This window comes from Piliocolobus tephrosceles, chromosome 1 (genome assembly GCF_002776525.5).
Source record: "Piliocolobus tephrosceles isolate RC106 chromosome 1, ASM277652v3, whole genome shotgun sequence".
In the NCBI taxonomy this organism is placed as follows: domain Eukaryota; kingdom Metazoa; phylum Chordata; class Mammalia; order Primates; family Cercopithecidae; genus Piliocolobus; species Piliocolobus tephrosceles.
This window is the reverse complement of record NC_045434.1, coordinates 187,270,166-187,293,840: the sequence shown is the minus strand read 5'-3', so window position 1 is coordinate 187,293,840 and position 23,675 is coordinate 187,270,166. Positions and strand designations below refer to the sequence as shown.

The following is a 23,675-nucleotide window of genomic DNA, read 5'->3' as shown; positions in this document are numbered from 1 at the left end:
CTGCAACCTCCACCTCCTGGGTTCAAGCAGTTCTCCTGCCTCAGCCTCCCGAGTAGCTGGGATTACAGGCGCACACCACCACACCTGGCTATTATTTGTATTTGTAGTAGAGACAGGGTTTCACCATGTTGGCCAGGCTGGTCTCGAACTCCTGACCTCAGGTAATCCACCGGCCTCAGCCTTCCAAAGTGCTGCGATTACAGGCGTGAGCCACCACACCCAGCCTTCTATTTTTATTTTCAAAACAATCTCTATTGACCATTTTTGCAGATAGTATGAACTGTAACAGAAGTGGTCTATTCTGTTAATGAACTTATGAGAGTAAAAAAATGAAGTTGTTGTAAACTTACTGATGCCATTGAGGGAAAAAAAGTACAAGTTACCCTGTCTCTACAGTTGTAAAGCCCTTAATAAAGGATTATTTTAACATTGCTTTCTTTCTTTTTTTTTTTTTTCCCTAGATTATGAGGGGTAGGGTTAAAAATTAGGTTTAGGGCTTATACAGATTCTTGTTTATCTGAATAGAAAGGGGTATCAGCTAAATCTGCTGTGACAAGAGAGAAGGTGAAAATACAGATTTTTGTTTTCTAAGTAACAGAACTATGTTACAGAAAGTTTGGAATTAGAAGGAAGAATCGTAGGAATGCTTATAGGGCTAAAGATTGGGGTACAGTTGGGTAGTTGGTACTGTCTCCCCATATCTCTATCATATTGTGCTTCTGCAATTAATGGCAAAAATGACTTTTGTATTTATTATTTTATTTAAATATTATGTTATTCTGCTTACAAAAGTAATATGCTCTTTGAAATACTGACATGTAATAAGATATGAAAATTTTACTCAGTAAGATGATAGTTTATTACAGTGATGTGCTTCAGTTTTAATAGACTTTTGACAGTTTTTAGGTAATTGCTGAATGTTTTATCAGTTTATAGATATCTCTAATCTTCTTGATCATTGCTGCCAGAACACTGGAAATAACAGGGATCATTCTAAAAACTAAAGTCTGTTGTAGTAGTTCTTATATTGAAAAACAATGATTTGTTTTATAAAATGGTTTACACTGTACTTCAAATTCATAATTTTTAAAGCCTTAGTGCATAAGTTGACTATTAAAGTTGGTAAAAATAAAATTCATTTCTATCAGCAGTGTATCAGGTTTCAGTATTTATCACCTTTTGGTAAGCTATAAAATCAGATTGATCTAAATATTCACTGGTTTCAAACTTTAAAAAATATTTGAAACACTGTTAGAAGTATATTTTACATTGAGACATGTAGTTGTGTATCTCTGTGTGTACACAAACATTTCTTGTAGCGTTGCTTATTGTCATTCTATATGATACACTTCGCTTTCTGTTCTAACCCATTAAAAAAATACTGGTTCCTTAATGTGTCCATCCCTGCAACTTGAAAGAAGACTGAGTTATTACATTGTAGTTATTATCCCATTCTCAGGTAGAGTTTTCGTTTGGTTATTGCTGTATTAATAACTATGATTCTTTTTCAGTTTAGGATCATACATAAGACTTGACCATTTTTCTATTGTTGTAAATGTGCTCTGATAAGAATCAGGGTCTGTCACTAAAGGAGAAAACTAGAGTGGCTATTGAGGAGCATCTAGTAGTTTCAGACACAACCACACAATTCAGCATGCTTACCAAGATTTATTGTGTTTGTTCCCAAACTTTATTAGTACTTGGCATTGTAGTTATATAAGTTTACTTGTACATTTTTTTACACTAGTGAAATGTTACTTTGAAAAGTAAACTGTTGCTTCTGTGAAAATTTGAATGCTTTAGAAAAACTAAGCAAATCAGTAAAAACATGGATGTGCAAGTGTCTTTACTTTCTCCCTCCATTTTAAAGAAACTCAGATTGCAGTCATGAAGATGGCCTATATGGTTGTGATTTATTTATTTTTATTTCATTTTTTTTGAGATGGAGTCTCCCTCTGTTGCCCAGGCTGGAGTGCAGTGGTGTGATCTTGGCTCACTGCAACCTCCATCTCCTGGGTTCAAGCAGTTCTTGTGCCTCAGCTTCCTGAGTGGCTGGGATTACAGGCATGCACCTGGCTAATTTTTGTATTTTTAATAGAGACGGAGTTTTGCCCTGTTGGCCAGGCTTATCTCGAACTCCTGACCTCAAGTGATCTGCCCACTTCAGCCTCCCTAAGTGCTGGGATTACAGGTGTGAGCTATGGTGTCCCGCCTGTGGTTTAGCTAAGAAAGACATATTAGCATAGCCATTATCAAAATCTTGACTGATATTAAATGATTGGTAAATGAGCTTTTGTATGTCCAAGTAAAAATAAATGTTTAAGGCATTTATGTTTCATTTTTAATGATTCTTGGCTTTGACTGTTGAATTACATTGTGATCTTATAAAGGGGTTTTTATTATTTAGGAAATTATATTTTTTTGAATAGCAGTGATAGTCAGATCATCTCTTAGAAATGTTTCTGTGACAGCGGCCGAGCATGGTGGCTCATGCCTGTAATCCTAGCACTTTGGGAGGCCGAGGTGGGCGGGTCACTTGAGGTCAGGAGTTCGAAACCAGCCTGGCCAACATGGTGAAACCCCGTCTCTACTAAAAATACAAAAATATCAGCCAGGCGTGGTGGTTGGCACCTGTAATCCCAGCTGCTTGGGAGGCTCAGGCAGGAGAATTGCTTGAACCTGGGAGGCAGAGGTTGCAGTGAGCTGAAGTCATACCACTGCACTCCAGCCTAGGAGACAGAGCAAGACTCTGTCTTTAAAAAAAAAAAAAAAAAATTTTCTGTGGCAAAACAAAGTGCTAACTTAAGCTTTTATTTAAAACAAACCGCAATTACCTTGTTTTTGTTTTTCATTTTTTAATATATATAATTTTTGTTTGTTTTTTTATTTTTTAATATATATATATTTATTTTAAAGACAGAGTCTCTGTCACCCAGGCTGGAGTTCAGTGGCGTAGTCATAACTCACTGCAGCCTTGAACTCTAGGCTCAAGTGATCCTCCTGCCTCAGCTTCTTGAGTAGCTGGGACTACAGGTGCGTGCCACCATGCCTGGCTTGTTTTTAAATTTTATTTGTAGAGACGAGGTCTCCTACTATGTTGCCCAAGCTGATCTGAAACTCCTGGGCTCAAGTGACCTTCCTGACTCCATCTAAAAAAAAAAGAAAGTAGCAATCGCAAGGGATCGTTAGAGAACCATGATTTCTAAAGTTGAAATTGCTGTTTTTTTTTTTTTGAAACGGAGTCTTGCTCTGTTGCCCAGGCTGGAGTGCAATGGCACGATCTTGGCTCACTGCAACCTTTGCCTCCCAGGTTCAAGTGATTCTCCCACCTCAGCCTCACTAGTAGCTGGGATTACAGGCATGTGCCACCACGCCCAGCTGATTTTTGTATTTTTAGTAGAGATGGGGTTTTGCCGTGTTGGCTAGGCTGGTCTTGAACTCTTGACCTCAGGTGATCTGCCCACCCCACCCTCCCAAGGTGCTGGGATTACAGGCGTGAGCCACCATGCCTGGCCAGAATTACTATTAATACTAGTTTATTTCTGAAAATTATGCTTTGATTAAAAACAAAAATGTGCCCTTCCCCCTCCCAGCACTGCTGGGCCTGCAGGTCTCTGTTGAGCTGTGGACTCAGGTCTCTCTTCTGCAGGATGGGGTTTGTCAAAGTTATTAAGAATAAGGCCTACTTTAAGAGATACCAAGTGAAATTTAGATGATGACGAGAGGGTAAAACTGATTACTATGCTTGGAAACGCTTGGTGATGCAGAATAAAAATAAATACAAAACCCATAAATACAGGATGATAATTCGTGTAACAAACAGAGGTATCATTTGTCAGATTGCTTATGCCCGTATAGAGGGGGATATGATAGTCTGCGCAGCATATGCAAATGAACTGCCAAAATACGGTGTGAAGGTTGACCTGACAAATTATGCTGCAGCATATTGTATTGGCCTGCTGCTGGCCCGCAGGCTTTTGAATAGGTTTGGCATGGACAAGATCTGTGAATGCCAAGTGGAAGTGACTAGTGATGAATACATGTGGAAAACAGTCATGGTCAGCCAGGTGCCGTTACCTGCTATTTGGATGCAGGCCTTGCCAGAACTACCACTGGCAATAAAGTTTTGGGTGCCCTGAAGAGGGCTGTGGATGGAGGCTTGTCTATGCCTCGCAGTACCAAATGATTCCCTGGTTATGATTCTGAAAACAAGGAATTTAATGCAGAAGTTCACCGGAAGCACATCATGGGCCAGAATGTTGCAGATTACATGAACTACTTAATGAAAGAATGGGAAGATGCTTACAAGAAACAGTTCTCTCAATACGTAAAGAACAGCATAACTCCAGACATGATGGAGGAGATGTATAAGAAAGCTCATGCTCCTATACGAGATAATCCAGTCTATGAAAAGAAGCCCAAGAAAGAAGTTAAAAAGAAGAGGTGGAACCATCCCAAAATATCCCTTGCTCAGAAGAAAGATCAGGTAACTCAAAAGAAGGCAAACTTCCTCAGAGCTCAGGAGCGGGCTGCTTGAGAGCTAAACCAAACAATTTTCTATGAGGATTTTTCAGATAAAGACAATAAACTTTTCGGACAGCAACAACGACAACAAAAAACAAAACCCCCAAAAATAAAAAGGAAAACAGAAATGTGCAGGAGGAATTAATATATTAGAATATTTCACAATATTTATTTGTATGATAGTTGAATCCCTTAGTTGGTGGTTATACCTTGAAATGTTTGTTGGATATAGCTTAGAAGTATCAGTATACTGCTAAAACAATGACTAAGCATAAGAGGGACAAAGAATGACGGTTGACTTTACCTTGAAGTATGAAATTTACTTTCGTCATCAAACAAATATTGTACTTAAATTACTTAAAATAACTTTATTCTCCTTTTGCAAAATCTAAGTCTGTTTGCATTTTACTGATCACAGTCTCTATTACACACAGATTTTCCTCCTGAACTCGTTGCTCTTTATTAGAGCTTTCTTGTGAGCATACTACAAAGCTTAATGTTCTCAATCTTAAAAAAAAATCTATTTAAAAAAAAAAAAACAAAGAAATAGGCCGGGCACAGTGGCTTGCACCTATAATTCCAGCATTTTGGGAGGCTGAGATGGGAGGATCGCTTGAGCCCAGGAGTTCAAGACCAGACTGAGCAACAGAGCAAGACCTTGTCTCTACAAATAATTTAAAAATTAGTGCGTGCGCGCGCGCGCGTACACACACACACACACACACACACACACGGCCAAAGTAAAAAAACCTCTATTAAGGGCCTCTGAATAGTTATCTCTGTTCCTTCGGTTCCTCTGAAGAATTATTTTATACTAGGATTCTCAAGTTATTTCCTCTCAATCTCTATTGGGATCACTCCATTCTGACTTGTATACTCATTTTCCCACTGATGTAGCTGTTGTCAAGTTAGAAGTTAAGTTTTCAGTCTTCATTTTATCAGTCATCTCAGCAGCATTCATTATGGTTAAGTCACTCCCTCCTATTTTCTTCATTAGCTTCTATGACACCAGTCTCCTCATTTTTCTCCTACTCTATTAGCTGTTTCTTCTTAGTGTCTTTTTCTGACTCCTTCATTTCGACCAGATTTTGCAGTACTGAAGTATGTCCGGACTCTCAGCTGTCTTCCATCTATAGTAAATAAACTCACTAGGTGATCTTATCTAGTCTCATGAATTTTAAGTACCATCTCTTCATTGATGAGTCCCAAATTTATGTCTCATTACTTGGCCAGTCTTCTCTTAACTACAGGCTAATATATCCAACTGCCTTCTTGATATCTCCATTTGAAGATTTAAGAAGGATATCAAAATCTACCATCCCAAAACCAAATTATTCATTCTCCCTCTTTCAGTGTGGTCCTCCCTTAGTGTTCCTATCTCAAGAAATGACACCTGTTGTGTTGTTCTTGACTCCTTTCATACCCAGCATCTCATGTACATATCAGGCAATGCCTCTACCTTGAAAATATATCCACATCTGACTACTATTCTTCACATCCACCATTATTACTACCTTGGGTTTAGCTACCAGTTTTTCCTTGGGTTATTGTAGCTTCCTAAGTGGTCCTAAGTGGTCTTTCTGCTTCCATTCTTCTGCTCCCTGTAACATTGAACACTTCATAGTACACAGAAGCTATATGTAAAATGTATGATCCTTGTAAAACATTAATTATGTTAATTTGTAGAGTCTTCTGACAACTTCCTTTTACACTTACATACATTGCAATTTTTTCGTATTGCTTGCAGTTTCCTAATAGATCTGTCCTCTGTTTCTCTTTTCTCATTTTTTTATCACTCTTCCTATCATACATGCAATTCCAGCCATACCATCCTTGCTTTTCCTCACATACGCCAAGCATAATCACAGTGTCTAAAAGCCAGAAATCTTCCATGAGAAATTTGTGCTTTCAGGTGTTTCAGCTACTGTGATCATAGTGTTCTGTTTTGTTCTCTTGATATAAGCTCTGAGAAACAGAAACTGTTTCTTTTATTTGGTTATAGGGATCACAAGGATGAGAAGAATTCTGATTCAGTTAAGTAATATAACTAGTACTTATATTTTAATTGCATAAGATTTTATGCAGTCTACAGATTTATTGTGTAAGTACCAAAATTGCTCATTCAAATCAGTTGCTTTGTTAGAAATTGACATCTCTGAGGCCAGGTTCTGTGGCTCATGTAATCCCAGAACCTTGGGAGGTCAAGACAGGAAGAGTGCTCGAGCCCAGGAGTTTGAGACCAGCCTGGGCAATGTAGCGAAACTCCTGTCTCCACAAAAAATAAAAAAAGAATTTGCTGAATGTGGTGACATACATCTGTAGTCTCAGCTATTTGGGAGGCTGAAATGGGAGGATCACCTGAGCCCAGGAGGTTGAGACTGCAGTGAGCCGTGATCATGCCACTGCACTCCAGCCTGGGTGACAGCAAGATTCTGTCTCAAAAAAAGAAAGAAAGAAAAAAAAAAAAAAAGAAATTGACATCTCTGAGAAAGCTGTAAATCTCCAGTGCATTTCAAAGATTTAAAAAATTTTTTTCACTTAACAGATCTTGGGAATTCATAAAGCTACCTCATTCTGTTTAACAGCTATATAATATTCCATTAGAGGTGTGTGCTATAATTAAGTTAGCCTCACTAATGAACACATACGCTATTTTCAGTCTTTTTCTGCTATAAATGCTCTTTTTCATCACTCTCTTGTGAGATTATATTTGCAGGATGAATTTGTAAAAGTTGAATTGTTGGGCTGGGCATGGTGTCTAATGCCTATAATCCCAGCACTTTGGGAGGCCAAGGCGGGTGGATCACCTGAGGTCAGGAGTTCGAGACCAGCCTGGCCAACATGGTGAAACCTTGTCTCTCTACTAAAAATAAAAAAAATTAGCCGGGCATGGTGGCAGGTGCCTGTAATACCAGCTACTCAGGAGGCTGAGACAGGAGAATCGCTTGAACCCAGGAGGCAGAGGTTGCGGTAAGCCAAGATGGCACCACTGCATTCCAGCCTGGGTGACAGAGTGAAACTTTGTCTCAAAAAAAAAAAAAAAAAAAAGTTGAATTGTTGGGTCAAGAATTCTGTGTATTCAAAGTATCAAAAATATTACTTAATTGCTCTTTGTTAGTTTTGTACCAGTTTGCATTTCTACCAGTAGTATTTGACTGCAGGAGTAGGCAAACGTTTTTCTGTTAAGGGCCAGATGGTAAATATTTTGAACTTTGCAGCCTACATATGCTCTCTGTCAAAAACTTTTCTTTGTATGTATTTTAGTCTTGGGCCGTAGTTTCCCAATTTTGACCTATAGCATAGCTGCGAGACTTTTTTTTCTTTCTTTCTTTTTCTTTTGGAGGCAGAGTCTAGCTCTGTCGCCCAGACTGGAGTGCAGTGGAGCGATCTCGGCTCACTGCAATTTCCGTGTCTTGGGTTCACGCCATTCTTCTGCCTCAGCCTTCCGAGTCGCTGGGACTACAGGTGCCCACCACCGCGCCCAGCTAATTTTTTTTGTATTTTTAATAGAGGTGGGGTTTCATCGTGTTAGCCAAGATGGTCTCGATCTCCTGACCTCATGATCCACCTGCCTTGGCCTCCCAAAGTGCTGGGATTACAGGCATGAGCCACCGCGCCCGGCCAGCTGCAAGACTTTTATCAAAACTTTTTGTTATTACCAACTTGCTGTGTGAACATGGTATCTCATTGTTTTATTAGTTTGCATTTCTCTTGTTGAACCTTAGTATTTTACTCTCTCTGAAAAGTTTGTTTGAGCCCTTTGCTTTTATATATGTATTTGGTTATTTGTATCTTTACTGAATTATAGGTACTATCTTTATCTTTTAAGGAAATTACCCTTTGTGATATAAAATGAAATAAAAACTTTTTTTTTTTTTTTTGAGACGGAGTCTCACTCTGTCGCCCAGGCTGGAGTGCAGTAGCGCGATCTTGGCTCACTACAACCTCTGCCTCCCTGGTTCAAGCGATTCTCCTGCCTCAACCTCCTGAGTAGCTGGATTACAGGCATGCGTCACCACGCCCGGCTAATTTTTGTATGTTTAGTAGAGATGGGGTTTCATCATGTTGGTCAGGCTGACCTCAAAGTCCTGACCTTGTGATCTGCCTGCCTCGGCCTCCCAAAGTGCTAGGATGACAGGCGTGAGCCACCGTGCCCGGGGAAATAAAACCTTTTAAATCAGTTTATCTTTTTGATTTGGTTTGTGTTTTTCTGGGGAAATAAAACCTTTTAAATCAGTTTATCTTTTTATCTTTTTGATTTGGTTTGTGTTTTCTCATCTCTAGCCAGTTTTAAAGTCACGTTTGGTCTTTTATATTTTTATTTATAACTTCATCTTTTATTCTGGGTTTTTTTGGTCATTATTAGAAAGGCTTGTCTCTGTGACTCAAAAATAATTCTTCTATTGTTTCTTTAATATTATTAAAATAATTCTTCCATAGTTTATATTTAATATTACTGTTTTATTTCTTTATGCCTAAACTTAGATACATGTGTAAAATTTTTTTGATGTGAGTTAGGGATCTCATTTTTCGATATGACTACCCTTTTCTTCAAATACTATATCCTGAATTTAAATAAGGGGCTGAATTTAAATAAGGGTCTGGGTGCAGTGGCTCATGCCTGTAATCCCAGCAGTTTGGCAGACTGAGGTGGGCAGATTGCTTGAGCTCAGGAGTTCAAGACCAAACTGGGTCTCTACAGAAAATACAAAGATTAGCTGGATGTGGTGGCGTGCGCCTGTAATCCCAGCTACTCGAGGCTGAGGTGAGAGGATTGCTTGAGTCCCAAGGAGGAGGTTGTAATAAGCTGAGATCATGCCACTGCACGCCAGCCTGGGTGACAGAGCCAGATCCTGTCCCAAAAAATTAACCAACTAACTAACTAAATAAGTAAATGTAGTGATATGGAAAGGTGCTTACAATATTACTTCTTAGTATTGACTTCTCATGTACTGTAGAACTCAATGTTCTGACTACATAAATTGCCTAATTTTTCATTCATGAAAAATTACAGAGCACATGCTATGTGGTCAGCTACTTATGATGAAACGTTGAGATGACTCACCTATAAGTTCTTCAGCATACATCTCATAAAATTTTAGCATCTGTTGTCTCATTTGATTATTTTAGAAAGTATAAACAATTTTACCAAATCTTATTGCCTCTATGTTTATTAGCAAATGTTCTTGTGATATAAACAAACTTTTCTCTCCTTCCCTTTGACATTATGGACTCAAATAATTATTTACCCTCATACTATTTCTAATTTTCTGTTTATTTTTTCTAGCTCTGTGAGGAGGAAGAGTCATACCTATCTCTTTCATCATTTTATCCCTAGAACCTAGCACAATACCTACCACAGAGTGGTTTCCTAATAAATGTGTACTGAATGAATGAATACTTCAGGCAGTGGGGAGCTATTGAAGAATCTCAAGGGAGGGTGTAATGGGAAATGACTTATATTTTGGAAAGGTAATTCTGGTATCATTAAGGAAGAGAGCAACCTGAGCAAAGCTCAGGAAAAAAAAAAAGAAGCAGAGGGTTGCCCTGTCACATCACCCAGGCTGGAGTGCAGTGGCACAATTATAGCTTGCTATAGCCTCAAACTCTTGGGTTCAAATGATCCTCCTTCCTCAGCCTCCTGAGTAGCTAGGACTGCATGTGTGTACCACTACACCTGGCTGATTAAAAAAACAATTTTTTTTTGTAGAGATGGGCTTTTGCTATGTTGCCCAGGCTGGTCTTGAACTCCTGGCCTCAAACAGTCCTCTGGCCTTGGCCTCCCAAAGTGCTAAGATTATAGGTGTGAGCCACTGTGCCTGGCCCAGGAAAGCTTTCCTTTGGATTCTGTATCAGTTGGGACCTGATTACAGATAATCCAACTCAAATCAACTTAAGAGGAATTTATGGGGTTTATGGCATCCAGAGAAGGGCTGAAGAACCAGCCACATGAAGGATGTAACTGGGCTTCGGGAACAAATCAGAGCAAGGATGCTAATGCCACTGATATTTTTAGTCTTCGCCTCACTCTGTTTTTATCAGTTCCAGTTTGTTTGCTGATGGACCAATTAAATGTGGTCTGGGCATAGAGTTTATAAGGGTATGGTTGCTTCCTGAGTATACATGTGGATTGAATTAGTATACCTTTGAAGGTATTGTAGAATCCAGCAGGAGATGTGGAGTATTAGATCTAGGTGCTAAGTGGAAAAGATGGATTTGAGGGAGATAAGAAGTAAAGTTGACAGAATTTGTCCAGGGGGAAATGTTGAGCACCTGCTGGTTTGGTGAATCTGTTAACCATCTGAGGGAAATATAAGAAGCATGTGCTTGGAATGGGAGGGAACATAATGAGTTTTGAGACGCTAAGTTGGAGAACGTGTAGGAGCTAGTTGAATATAGACATCCGAAATCTTGGAAGAAAGGCTTAAGCTTAAGTGCTTAGGAAGTCAATAGCAAAGGTAAGTGTTATGGAGGTGAACAAAATAGCTCAGTCTGAGTGTAAAAGTAAAGAGAATGGGAATCTTGCAGAAAAACTAATATTGAAGTCATGTGAACAGAAGAAGAGGAGTATAAAATAAATTAATAAGGCAATTAAGGAAAGTAAGAAGAAATAAAAGTACCAAAGAATCCAAAGGAATTTTATCCATGAGGGATATGCCACTTAGGAATTGAAAAAAGTCAATTCGCTTTGAGCATTGGGACATCATTGATGATGTTAATGAGAAAAGTTCCAGTGGAAAGTTGGGAGCTGATTGTATTAAGCTCAAAGGGTTAATGGATAGAGGTGAAGTAGAAGCAAACTATGTAGAATTTTTTTGCTACAAGTTTGTGAAGGGAAGATGAATGAGGGCATTTTAGGGCTAGGGAGTTGATTTGTTTTGTTTTGGAATGGGAGAGATTAGTATATATAAGTAGTTTTGAACAGTAAATAATTTTTTATTCTAGGTTGGAGAAAATTTATTTTTATGTTTAAATATTAACTGCCATAAGTGTTTGTTAGTGTTAGTGCAGAGAAAATGGGACTCAGACCAAAGGACCTGAGTGCTGATCTCAGTTTTACCTGAATAATCTCCATAATAATTACAATTACCATTTTATATTCCCTTCTATTTGTCAGTCATTGTGTTAGTAGGTCTTTTATACATACTATCACTAATCCTCACCACAAATTAATCTCCAAGGTGAGTATTATGCTGTTGTATAGATAGACTCTGAGAGTTTACTTTTCAGGATTACATCGATCTTCAGGATCATGCTTTGATTTCAACACAGATATGTCTCATTCTGAAGTTGGTGCTCTTTTCTCTATATCACACAGCTTTCTTTTCTAACCTGAAGTAGTTTCTCAAGTTTTGGCTCCTCGTTTCCTTAACTGTCAGATAAGAATAGTCATATCTGTCACACCCATATCAAAGTGTTAAATGAATACTATGGTAATATCTGTATTATGTTTGAAAAATTATTTATTTGGTTAAATACCAAGCTGACCTTATCATTGTGGTCTTTAGCACTATCGTTTGTCTAAACAGTATTTTACTTTTTAAGGTGGTGGTATCATGGATACAGAAATGTCTGAAGATATAGACCACAACTTAACTCCTACCCTTGACAGCATGTCTTATGGAATGCCGAATCAAACAGGATCTGAAAATTCATTGCTGGATGAAGATGATTATTTTTTGAACTCTGGGGATCTTGCAGGAATTCCAGTCGTTGGTAGTGACAATGAGGATGAACAGGATTTTAGTTCAAAGGACAATCTTGTGTCTTCAGTTCATACTGATGATAGCTTGGAAGTAGAGAGAAGAGTCACACAGCATGAATCAGACAATGAAAATGAAATACAAATTCAAAATAAGTTAAAAAAAGACTTTCCTAAACAGTTTGACCAGGTTTCTGTCTTTAAATCAATACGGAAAGATTTTAGTCTAGTAAGAGAAAACAGCAAAGAGACATTTTCTGGAAAGGAGAAAAATAGAGACCTAACTTATGAACGTGAAAAACGGTTGGATAAACCCCATAAAGATTTGGATTCAAGGTTGAAAAGCAGTTTTTTTGATAAAGCAGGTAATAATTGTTGGAATTAGAACCATATAACACACATTTAAAAATTACTGATCATAATATATAGCTTTTATTACTTTTGATGTTAAGTGAAGTATGAACAGTTAAATTCATTGTAAGCTTGTCATTTTTCTTTTGTCCTTGTTCTTTGCAGAGTGACTGAATTTCTCCCAGTAACTTTTGGTAATGGTATAAATGGTTGAAAATAGCTCTAAACCTCATTTCTCCCTCCCCTGGTTGCAATGTTTTGATGAGAAAGGCAAGATACTTGAATCACCTGTTCATTTTCTTTGGTTGAACATTGGAACCTGAAGTTGGATTTAACTTCTTTGTGCTGTAAGCACTAATTCAAACTGCTGTCTCACCACTTAGTCCATTAGGGAGTTTTTATTTTATTTTTTAAATTTAATTTAATTTTTTGTTTATAAACTCTCACCTCTATCTGAAAGGGAGGTTTATTAAAAAAAAAATTTCTAATTTATGTTTTAGAAGTTTCTTGAGGTTTCTCCTGAGCCTCTTTGCCCAGTGTACCCTATACTTTAGCTGTAGTTAACATTCTTGAATATATCATATATTTCCTTCTATGCCTTCGTTTCCTCCTGCTGTTCCATTTGCCTGCGTGTCATTTTTTCTCTGTATATTTGCTTGTGAAAGTACTTCTTATCCAACAATACCTAACTCATAAACCTCTTCTACTCTGTCATCATTCTAACTGCTCCACATCAAGAATGAATTGTTTCCTTATCTATATTTCCACAGCATTTTCATGCCTCATTATTTATAGTACTTATCACACAGTATTATAGTTCTGTATTTGTTTTACCTTACCTACTAGTGTAGGAGTTGAGGGCCAGATTTTATCTTACTCATCTTTGTATTCTTGGGGCCTAACCTAGTGTAGTAAAATAGTAATTATTCAATAAATATTCAATAGCTGTGAAGGAAAGTGAGTATTCTATACCAGTCCTTGTAGTTCTTCTAACAATGCTAGGAAATATATGGTAGAAAGAACAAACCAGTATCGTTAAAAAGACAGCTTTTGAGTATGTACAAGGCTGTGCGAGGATATACTATATTTTTCTCTATAATTCAGTATATATTTCCAGTATCCCTTCTTGGGGTATGAGAGTCATGTTTCTCAAGGAACATAATGTCTAGTAGTAGAATGGACAAGACAAGTCTGGCAGTAGAAGTGCCAGTGTCCAGTGGGATAGCATAAGATTTAATTTACAGTTAAAGACAATGGTAGAAGAGTTTGTCGTAAGGCAGTTCAAGAAGATGTCTTTCCAATAACTGAAACAGTGTGTTTTAGGGATTCCTAGAAGAGAGATGATTTTTAACTTATTGAACAGGGAGGGTTTTATAGAGGAGAGGTGAATTTTTAACTGAGCTGAGTCTGGAAAACTATAAAGATTAGGATAGACAGAGGGAACTTGGAACAGAGTAAGTAGAAATGGGGGAGAACAAACACAAGTAATTTTCAGAGCAAAAATAATTGTTTTTTTTTAGGTTTGAGCAAGGAAAAAATGTAGGGTAAGGCTAAAAGTTAGGTGGGGCCAGATTGTGCAGAACTTCGAGTGAAAATACCTTTTGGGTGTTTTTGGGACCCAATTCACTCTAACGAGCATCTTTGTTGGAAAAGAGAGGTGATTATCAAATGATAGCTTTTTAGGTCACTCTTTATAAGATTTGTTATTCATATACATGTGTTTGTTTGTTTTTTTTTCCTTTCAATAGCTAATCAAGTTGAAGAAACATTACATACCCATTTACCACAAACCCCAGAAACAAACTTTAGGGTAAGTTTTCAGTGTGTATGTAGATTGCTGTAACTGTGACAAGTGTCAAAGTTTTCTTTATGTCACTTTCTAAATTCTAACGATGTATTAGGTAGAGCACTGATTTTTTTTTTTATTTGCTTAATATTTGTGTAAGGTCATCATTGGAGACATTCTAAAAAGCCTCAACTCTTAGGGTCTTTGTTTGTATTTGGTATTTAGACATATAACACATTTACTTTTAGGCATAGGGACGCTAATGAATGTCCATAGAGTTCTTCATTTCCAATGAGCTTTTCTTTGGGTGTTAAACCTGAAGAGGAATCATTTTAAAATCTGAATATTTATTAATCCTTTATATTGTGTTTTAGGATTCCAGCTACCCATTTGCCAATAAAGAATCCATTGGTTCGGAACTGGGGAATTCCTTTGCATCAAATATTAGAATTAAAGAAGAACCTTTGGATGATGAGTATGACAAAGCAATGGCACCACAGCAGGGACTACTAGACAAAATTAAAGATGAACCTGACAATGCTCAAGTAAACATTTCACCTTTTTCCCCCCCTTCTTTTTGTTCCACACATTGAATTATTCATTTAAGAGAGGAAGTGCTTAAGAAGTGAAATAGTTTGTTGACAGGGTGAAAGGTAACTTAAAGAAGGTTGAGGCGATTTGAATTACCATATAAGGCATTAATGAGCTGTATGAAACTTTTCCTGAGTAGTAATTAAGGCTTTTAATCATCTGTGTTTCTTAACACCACTGTGATTTTTGCAATGCATTTTAGTGCAAGGATTTGAGAAGTATACAGCAGATATGGTTGAAGGTTTATGGTAGTTTATGGGTTTGTGGTGCAGTCAAGTTTATGTAGGATAGTAAGCCTTTTGCAGTTAATGCTAATGAAGTACAGGCTATATATGGATTTAAATATTTTTCAGGAGGGGTTAATGGACAGATCATCTTTGGAAGGGTTAATTGATTGAAGAACCAGTTCATTGGATTAGTGGATAGAAGGTAAAGGAGGCTTTGATGAATGATACGTGATTCCAAGTTTGAGATCTGTGAGTAATAAGAGTGAAGGTAGAACTCTGCTATTTCAAGGTTGCTCTGGAGATAAAATCATAGAGATCTTGTAACTGTGAGGTCCTGAAGTCAGCTAAGCTATCCATGCAGTTAATGATGTTGCTATTGTTGGAATAGAAGGACAAAGTTATATCAGATGCTGCAATCATTTTGAAGTGCAAGAAGGGGCCCAAGGGACGAGTGTGCAATAGCAGCAATTACTTGAGGGTATCTGTGTTTTGTACAGATGGTATGAATTGGCTGTTTTTCTGAAATGACATTTAATCTGGGGGAAGCTTATATTTTCCTATTTTCTGTTTGTATTAGAGGGTTTGAGACTGTCAGACTTCTGTGAAAGTGCTTTCTTCTTCTTTTCTTTCTTTCTTTTTGCTTTTTTTTCCTTTTCTTTCTTTCTTTCTTTCTTTTTTTTTTTTTTTGAGACAAGGTCTTGCTCTGTTGCCCAGGCTGGAATGCAGTGGTGCAATCACTGCTCACTGCAGCCTCAACCTCCCATGCTGGAGTGAACCTCCCAGCTCAGCATCTCAAGTAGCTGGGACCACAGACGTGTACCACTACACTGGCGAATTAAAAAAAAATTTGGTAGAGGGGCCCGAAGTGGTAGCTCATGCCTGTCATCCCAGCACTTTGCAGGCTGAAGCCAGCAAATCACTTGAGGTCAGGAGTTCCAGACCACCCTGACCAACCTGGTGAAATCCCATCTCTACTAGCAATACAGAAAATTAGCCAGGCATGGTGGCGGGTGCCTGTAATTCCAGCTACTTCGGAGGCTGAGGGAGGAGAATCACTTGAACCCAGGAGGTGGAGGTTGCAGCGAGTCGAGATTGTGCCATTGCCCTCCAGCCTGGATGACAGAGTGAGACTCCATCTCAAAAAAAAAACAATAAAAATAATAATTTTTTTTTTTTTTTTTTGGTAGAGTAAGTTGCACAGGCTTGTCTCTAACTTCTGGGAGCACAGAATTAGGGATAAATAGATGTCTCAACACCTGGGGAAAGTTCATGTGGCAGTATATCCTTCAGAAGACTACAACCATGTCTGTATGAAGGGCAGATCTTGTATCTCTTCTCCTGCCCCAATGTGGGTATGCTGGCAGGGTACCAAAATCATCTCTTTCTTTTGTACTTGACCCATGTGACACTTCCTTGGGACAAAAAGGCACTTGAAGAATAAACCAAATACAGTAGGGGTAGAGAACACTGAGAAGGTTATTAGTATTATTGTTTTCAAAACAGTCAGAGGTTCCATTGGCTAGAGAATATAACTAGGATGGAACAGATAGAAACACTTAGATTTTTATATACTTATTCAGAATTATAAAATGTGTTATACTGAATATGAATATGAAGTTTCATCATGATTATGGAGAAGAACTTCCCCAAAGACTCCCTCCCTGATTGATTGGACTTGAGAATTAAGCAGTAATGTGAGTAGGTCCTGGGCATAAGATCCAAAAACATTCTTTACCCTGACCCCACAATAAGGCACTTGCAGTATGTGAGTGGATAGAGCTAGGTTTTCCCTGAGGAGTCCTTTTTGTTATCAGCCATACCAGTCCTATAGGATCAGACCTTTGATAATTCTTCTAGAAATCCCCCCAGAGCAGCTCTCATGTTTTAAACTAGATACATGATTCTTTCCTTCTTTTCTTTTTCTTGTCTTTTCCACACCCTTCTCCACCTTCCCTCTTTCTTTTAGAAGAGTATCGCCTTTTAATATTGCATAACTTACTACTTTTATTCATTTCCCATATACTGGAAAAGGGAACTCTAGTGTATTATTTTATTAGTCTCAAAAAAGTACTATTAGCCTCTCGTAAAATACCAATAGATTTTACAGTTGTGGTCAGCGTTTACTTTTGACCATCCAGTTACCAGTAACTTTTTTCATGGTTCGATACAATCATAGCTTTAGTTTATGGCAGCTTTTCAAAACTTCTTGGCTTTTCTTTGTGCTTAATTTAGGTAGTTTTGCTTTTAGCTCACTTGCTAATTCTCTTTTTTACGCAATTCATTTTGGTCCTAATTTCTTTACTTTCCTGTATAAACAAGGTGCTGACATGTGTGTATATGTATTTAACTTCCTCTACCCATTTGCTCTTGGTTATTTCTTCAGTTATGATATTCTGGATTTGCCAGTCATCGTCTGTCCTCCTGCCTCTATTACTGGCATGATGTCATTGGGTCTCTCAGTTTCATTTCTTTGTTCTAATTCTATTGCATGTTTCTATAATGTTTTCTGTAGTACTTTTACAGTTACAGATGCTTTTACATGTACTGTGTTGCTTAATTCTCCTAACAACCCTATTTAAGATGGCCAGAGTAAAGGATGTTAACATTTGTAGATGAGAAAGCTGAGAGATACAGAGATTTAGTTACTCAGGCCTCATGGCCAGGAAGGAGTCAATCTGGGGTCGTAATCAAAGTATTTTTTTTTTTTTTTTTAGTGTACTAATCTTTCTGTAAATAAAAGTTGTTTAATTTTTAAAATACCTAGAGAAGGTTTCAAAATCGATACTTTAAACAGAGCCAGAGACCTCATTTTCCTCATTTCCCTTTTCTATAGGTTCTAAAATCTGTACATTCAGTAAATACTACATTAAAATCATGATTTCTTTTTATTCTTGCTCATAATGATAGAGGGAGAGCTAATGTGTAGTCTCTCATTGAAAGAACTCTTAAAATGGGAAAGCAAATGAGCTAATTGTCATAATAGTGATTCATACAGTTTTGGGAAGAAAATGTGATAATTCAAATGTTGGGGCTTTGTTTTAGCCATGTTGAGTTAATTTGGCAATAGAAACTCATTTCTAAAATACTTTCATGGGATATTAGTATTGGTCTTCATTTGTAGTAAACTAAGAAGGTAAAGGTATTGGTATAGGATTTGTTTTGTTTTGTTTTGACATGTGTTTTTCTGCTTCTGAAAGCTTTTGGGTTACCAATTAGATGTTTACTTCTCAGAAAATATTTATTAGTTATTTGCTAGTCATTGATTTATCAAATACTTGTGAAATTAGTGATCATGGGAGGATACAAACATAAACCAAACATGATTGTGCTTTGAAGGCATTGTGGACCATACAGACAGTACTTAAGATGTATACTATTTTACTATATTACATAAATAATATGTACTCAAGGCTAAAGGAATCCAGCAGAAGTTTGCAATAGCCATCACAGAGACTAAGAGAGCTGACTGGAGACCGTTAATGTATGCCAATAATTATTGGTTGTTTCTGGAGTTTTCTGAGATTAAAATAAAAATATTTAAGGAAATTTTCTTTAATACAGTATATAATGAAGGAATGTCATGACTAGTTGATGTTAGAAAATCTTTTAATACATATATTTCATCAGCAGGTCAAATAGGAGTATCTGCAATAGTCACTTTATTAGATGCCAAAAGACATCTCATGTAATTCAACCATTTCTTACAGTAGATTTTTTTCTTGATCATGATAAGGAACTACTACTTCAGATCAGTAACAGTTATTGAAGTTCAAGTAAAATGATGCAAACTTCCTGTTAATATTACTAAAAGCATACAAGTTGCGGATGTCATCGTTATTATTTAACTCTTGTTGGATTTTTACTCCAATCCATGTTAAAGAAATTAGAAGAAAAAATAATGGAAAAAGGGAAATAAAATTATCACTTGCTATTAAGAATATTTATGAAAGAATTAATAGAATTAATGAAAATTTAGTGGAGTACGTAGTTGAATTATACCAATATTTCTATAAACTTCCTAGTTAGATGATATAATGAAAAAGATACACTATTCCCAGCAGCAACCAGTACTTACATCAAGTACAACTTGAAATAATGAAGAAACCATCTTTTTAAATGTAAGAAATATGAAGATGTCAGTTATTTTTAAATTAAGATTTAAGGCCAGGTGTGGTGGCTCACGCCTGTAATCCTAACAATTTGGGAGGCCAAGGGAGGTGAATCACTTGAGGTCAGGAGTTCAAGACCAGCCTGGCCAACATGATGAAACCCTGTCTCTACTAAAAAATACAAAAATTAGCCGGGCGTGGTGGTGCACGCCTGTAATCACAGCTACTCAGGAGGCTGAGGCAGGAGCCTCACTCGAGCCTGGGAGGTGGAGGCTGCAGTGAGCTAAGATCACACATTGCACCCCAGCTTGTGGGACGATAGTGAAACTCCATCTCAAAAAAAAAATTGAGATTCAGATTTGATGCAATTCTGATGAAAATATCAAGTTAGGTTATGAAGTTTTGTAGAAGAATAATAGGCATGCACATACACACACTTATTACACATATATTCTAAAAAATGGGTGGAGAGGTTGAGAGCAGCAGACATTGTTAAATGGATGAACATCATACAATTAATTTCTTTCTTTTCTTTTTCTGTTTTTGTTTTTTTAAAAAAGACGGAGTTTCACTCTTGTTGCCCAGGCTGGAGTGCAATGGTGCAATATGGGCTCGCTGCAACCTCTGCCCTACCCCAGCCCTGGGTTCAAGTGATTCTCCTGCCTCAGCCTCCTGAGTAACTGGGATTACAAGCATGCGCCATGTCCCGCTAATTTCTGTAATTTTAGTAGAAATAGGGTTTCACCATGTTGGCCAGGCTGGTCTCAGACTCCTAACCTCAGGTGATCTGCTGACCTCGGCCTCCCAGGGTGCTGGGATTACAGGTGTGAGCCACCACACCTGGCCATAAACATTCTACAGTTAGTTTCATTAGGACAGCATGATGTGATAAGATTAGTCAGACTGAAAATGATATAGAAGAGATAGCCCAAAAACAGACATTATTTTTTTAAGAATTTGATATATTTATCAATGGCAAATGAAAGGAATTCACTGTTTAGAGAAAGAAAAAGGGGTGGGCATGGTGGCTTACGCCTGTAATCCCAGCACTTTGGGAGACTGAGGTGGGTAGATCACTTGAGGTCAGGAGTTCAAGACCAGCCTGGCCAACATGGTGAAACTCCGTCTCTACTAAAAATACAAAAATTAGCTGGGCGTGGTGGCAGGTGCCTGTAATCTCAGCTACTTGTGAGGCTGAGGCAGGAGAATCACTTGAACCCGGGAGGAGAGGTTGCAGTGAGCCGAGGTTGAGCTAGCCTAGGTAACAGAGCGAAACTCTGTCTCAAAAAAAAGAAAAAAAGAAAAAAAAAAGTTCATTATACATCAAAATGAGTAAATTCCAAATGGAATAAAGCAGGGGTTGGCAAATTATTAGTGGTGGGCCAAATCCAGCCCTCCCCCGCATTGTTTTTGTTTTTCCACCCACTGCTTTTATAAATAAAGTTTTATTTGAACATTGCCACATTCATTCATTTACATATTATCTGGGTGCTTTTACTCCATCAGAGGAGAGTTGAGTAGTTGGGACAGAGACCATATGGCTTGCAAAGTCAAAAGTATTTGCTATCTGGCCCCTTACAGATAAAGTATGCTGACCCCTGGATTAAAGGACTGTATTATTATAAAAATGAAACTATTTTCTTATTCTTTTAATGTGGAAATAAAACTTTGTAAGAGATAGAAGAAATCACAAAGGTAAACACTGTCAGATATTTTTGACATAAAAATGGAAATAAATATATAAAATTTTAACTCAAAATACACATTGAGGAAATGTTGATAACAAATGCAACTGAGAGTTAATACTGTTCCATTATAATGTACTTTTTGTAAATGAACATTTAAAAATAGCTGCAAATTGAAACAAAGTGGGAAAATACTTTTAAATGATGTTTTTTCATAAATTACTGGAGTAAATATAATTAAGAACATTTTTTGGGGAGGAAAACAATCTGTCATTATGTATCAAGAACCTTTACTATGTACCTGTTTACCTAGTAGTTCCACTTTAGGAATTCTTTTCTTGGGAGATAATCCTAAATACGGGAGTATGAATATTCACAAAGATATTCATCGTGGCATTGCTCATTGTACTGAATATGCGGAAACATTAAATGGACCAACATTGTATTGTGGTTATATAATCTCAGTGCCATGTGGGGCCATTGGAGCCTGAGGCAGAAGGAAAAAAATCAGTAATATTGATTTGGTATTTCTTTAAAATTTTGATATTTTGCTCATCATGGACCTTGCATAAATTTGATTTTTGAAAATACTGTGTTAAAATATTATCTTGATTACTGAGGTTTTTGGTGCCCCCTTAATTTTGTACCTGAGGCATGTGCCTCACTCACCTCATCCTAGTCACATCTCTGTGTAATGTGTTACGTTTCTTAAATAATATATATTTGTATGTCTCAAACTTGAGTAATGTGCCGACACCTCCCCACCACAAAAAAGGAAATATATCTGAGATACTCCAGAATTCCAAGAATAAGTGGTCTTGCAGAGTTTTTGCATGTTTCAATATGATAAACAATATATTAAAATAAAAGTTAAATCTATTATGTAATGATTTTAGAATGCAATCCTGTAATTGTAAAAAGCAAACAGCACTGAAAAGTTGTAGTAGAACTCAGTTATATGGTGGTTACCGATGACTTAAAATATGTGTATGTGCACATAAAAATCATTGAAATAAAAACAAAATTTAAACAGCATTCTTTTAGAATTTTCAAACTACATAGACCTCAGGGATTCTTGGACTTCAGTTTTGGAAACACTGGTATATTTAGCCATTATAAGTTATTTTGGAGTAACATACTAATATACAAAAGTTCAAATGATTCAAATGAGCAAAAAATCAGTTTATAAGAGTGGTATATTTAGTATAATTACAACTTATTAAGAAATAAAACCTCTGTATTGAGGTGGGGAAAAGACTGGAAAGAAATATACCCAAAGAATAACAGTGGTTGTTTTGGGATGATTAAAATATGATTAGATTTTTTTTCTTATTTTTATTTATCTAAATTTTCTATAGTGATTGTGTATTACTTTTATAATAAACAGTAACTTATAATACTTTAATAAAATTAAAGAAGATTTTTCAAAAATAATTTATAAATACTTAGTAGTGTCACAGACTACTTTCATTTTTTCCCTCTTACACTCCTAGCATATACATATTATACCCATATTTAATTATAGTTTGCTTGCTGTTTTGTATTTTATTATTTCTTATTAATGTTTTAAACATTTTCCACCTCTTTATAGTGGTAGTAAAATGTCTTGAATGTCTGGATGTCTTTAGGTATTTCTTCTTTTCTCTATGTATTTATTTATTTTTTTCTTCTTTAAAGGAGTATAGTCATGGCCAACAGCAAAAAACTCAAGAGGGGGAACTGAAAATTAGTGCTGTGTTTTCAGTCAGTGGCAGCCCTCTTGGTAAGAAACAGACCTGAATAAATGGATTGTGTATATTCTGACCAATATGATTGAGAAGAAATTCTGCTTGTATTAATAAACTAGGCAGCTCTCTCTGCCTACTTAGGATGCCTTTAAATTGTATATTGCATAATTACTATTGGGTTTCAAGACTAGCTCTAGAAGAGAAAGAATGTCTACTTAAAATTCATGGTAAAAAGTAAAACATTTTTTTCTTTCAATTTTTTTTTTTTTTTTTTTTTTTTTTTAAGCTCCACAGTTGACTACTGGCTTTCAGCCCTCACTGGCGTCATCTGGCATGAATAAAATGCTTCCTTCAGTTCCAGCCACAGCTGTTCGAGTTTCCTGTTCTGGTTGTAAAAAAATCCTCCAGAAGGGGCAAACTGCTTATCAGAGGAAAGGGTCTACTCAGCTATTCTGCTCCACACTGTGCCTCACTGGATATACAGTTCCACCTGCCCGCCCACCGCCTCCTCTCACCAAGAAAACTTGTTCAAGTTGCTCAAAGTATAGCAGAATTCTAAATTATCTTTTTTGTTTCTTTCCTTTCTCTCAGCATACTTTGTTCTTAGCCCATGTATTACGTTTGATATTCCACATTTACTTTTTTTTTTTTTTTTTTTGAGAAATACATTATTTTCTGTCTGCTTTCAGTTGTTGCTTTTCAGTCTTCCAGGTGCTAGGTGCTCAACTTGTTTTTTAGCTTTCAATAATGTTACTTTTATGTATTGTTTTTGAAACCAGCTCTCCCATCCTTCTTAGTTGAAGTGCCCAATATAACAGAAAGTGCACATTTAGGGATATTGTATTACAGCAGTATTTTATCTTATAACTATAGGCAATAGATATTTAAATCCAACAAATATTTAAAGTTATATTTCCTGTTATGTAATTTGAATTTATTTAATACTTTTCTTCTTAACCTTAAATGGCTTCCA

At 36.8% G+C, this 23,675-nt stretch overlaps 1 protein-coding gene and 1 pseudogene across 10 annotated transcripts in view; both read left to right on the top strand.

Annotated features, from left to right (window-relative positions):
- Positions 1–23,675, top strand: part of ZMYM4 (zinc finger MYM-type containing 4) — a 157,347-nt gene that overhangs the window by 84,112 nt on the left and 49,560 nt on the right. For 7 of the 10 annotated variants that reach the window (XR_002735658.1, XM_023232235.1, XM_023232236.2 and 4 more), the window contains 5 exons: positions 12,070–12,591; positions 14,326–14,387; positions 14,738–14,908; positions 22,653–22,737; positions 22,989–23,244. Coding sequence is in view for 9 of the 10 variants with exons in the window: in XM_023232235.1 (XP_023088003.1) it covers positions 12,070–12,591; positions 14,326–14,387; positions 14,738–14,908; positions 22,653–22,737; positions 22,989–23,244 (1,096 nt within the window). In the remaining variant the exon portion in view is untranslated. The remainder of the gene's footprint in view (positions 1–12,069; positions 12,592–14,325; positions 14,388–14,737; positions 14,909–22,652; positions 22,738–22,988; positions 23,245–23,675) is intronic. The other 3 variants (XM_023232240.2, XM_023232239.1, XM_023232241.1) reach the window with 1 other exon arrangement.
- Positions 3,551–5,110, top strand: LOC111555838 (annotated as a pseudogene).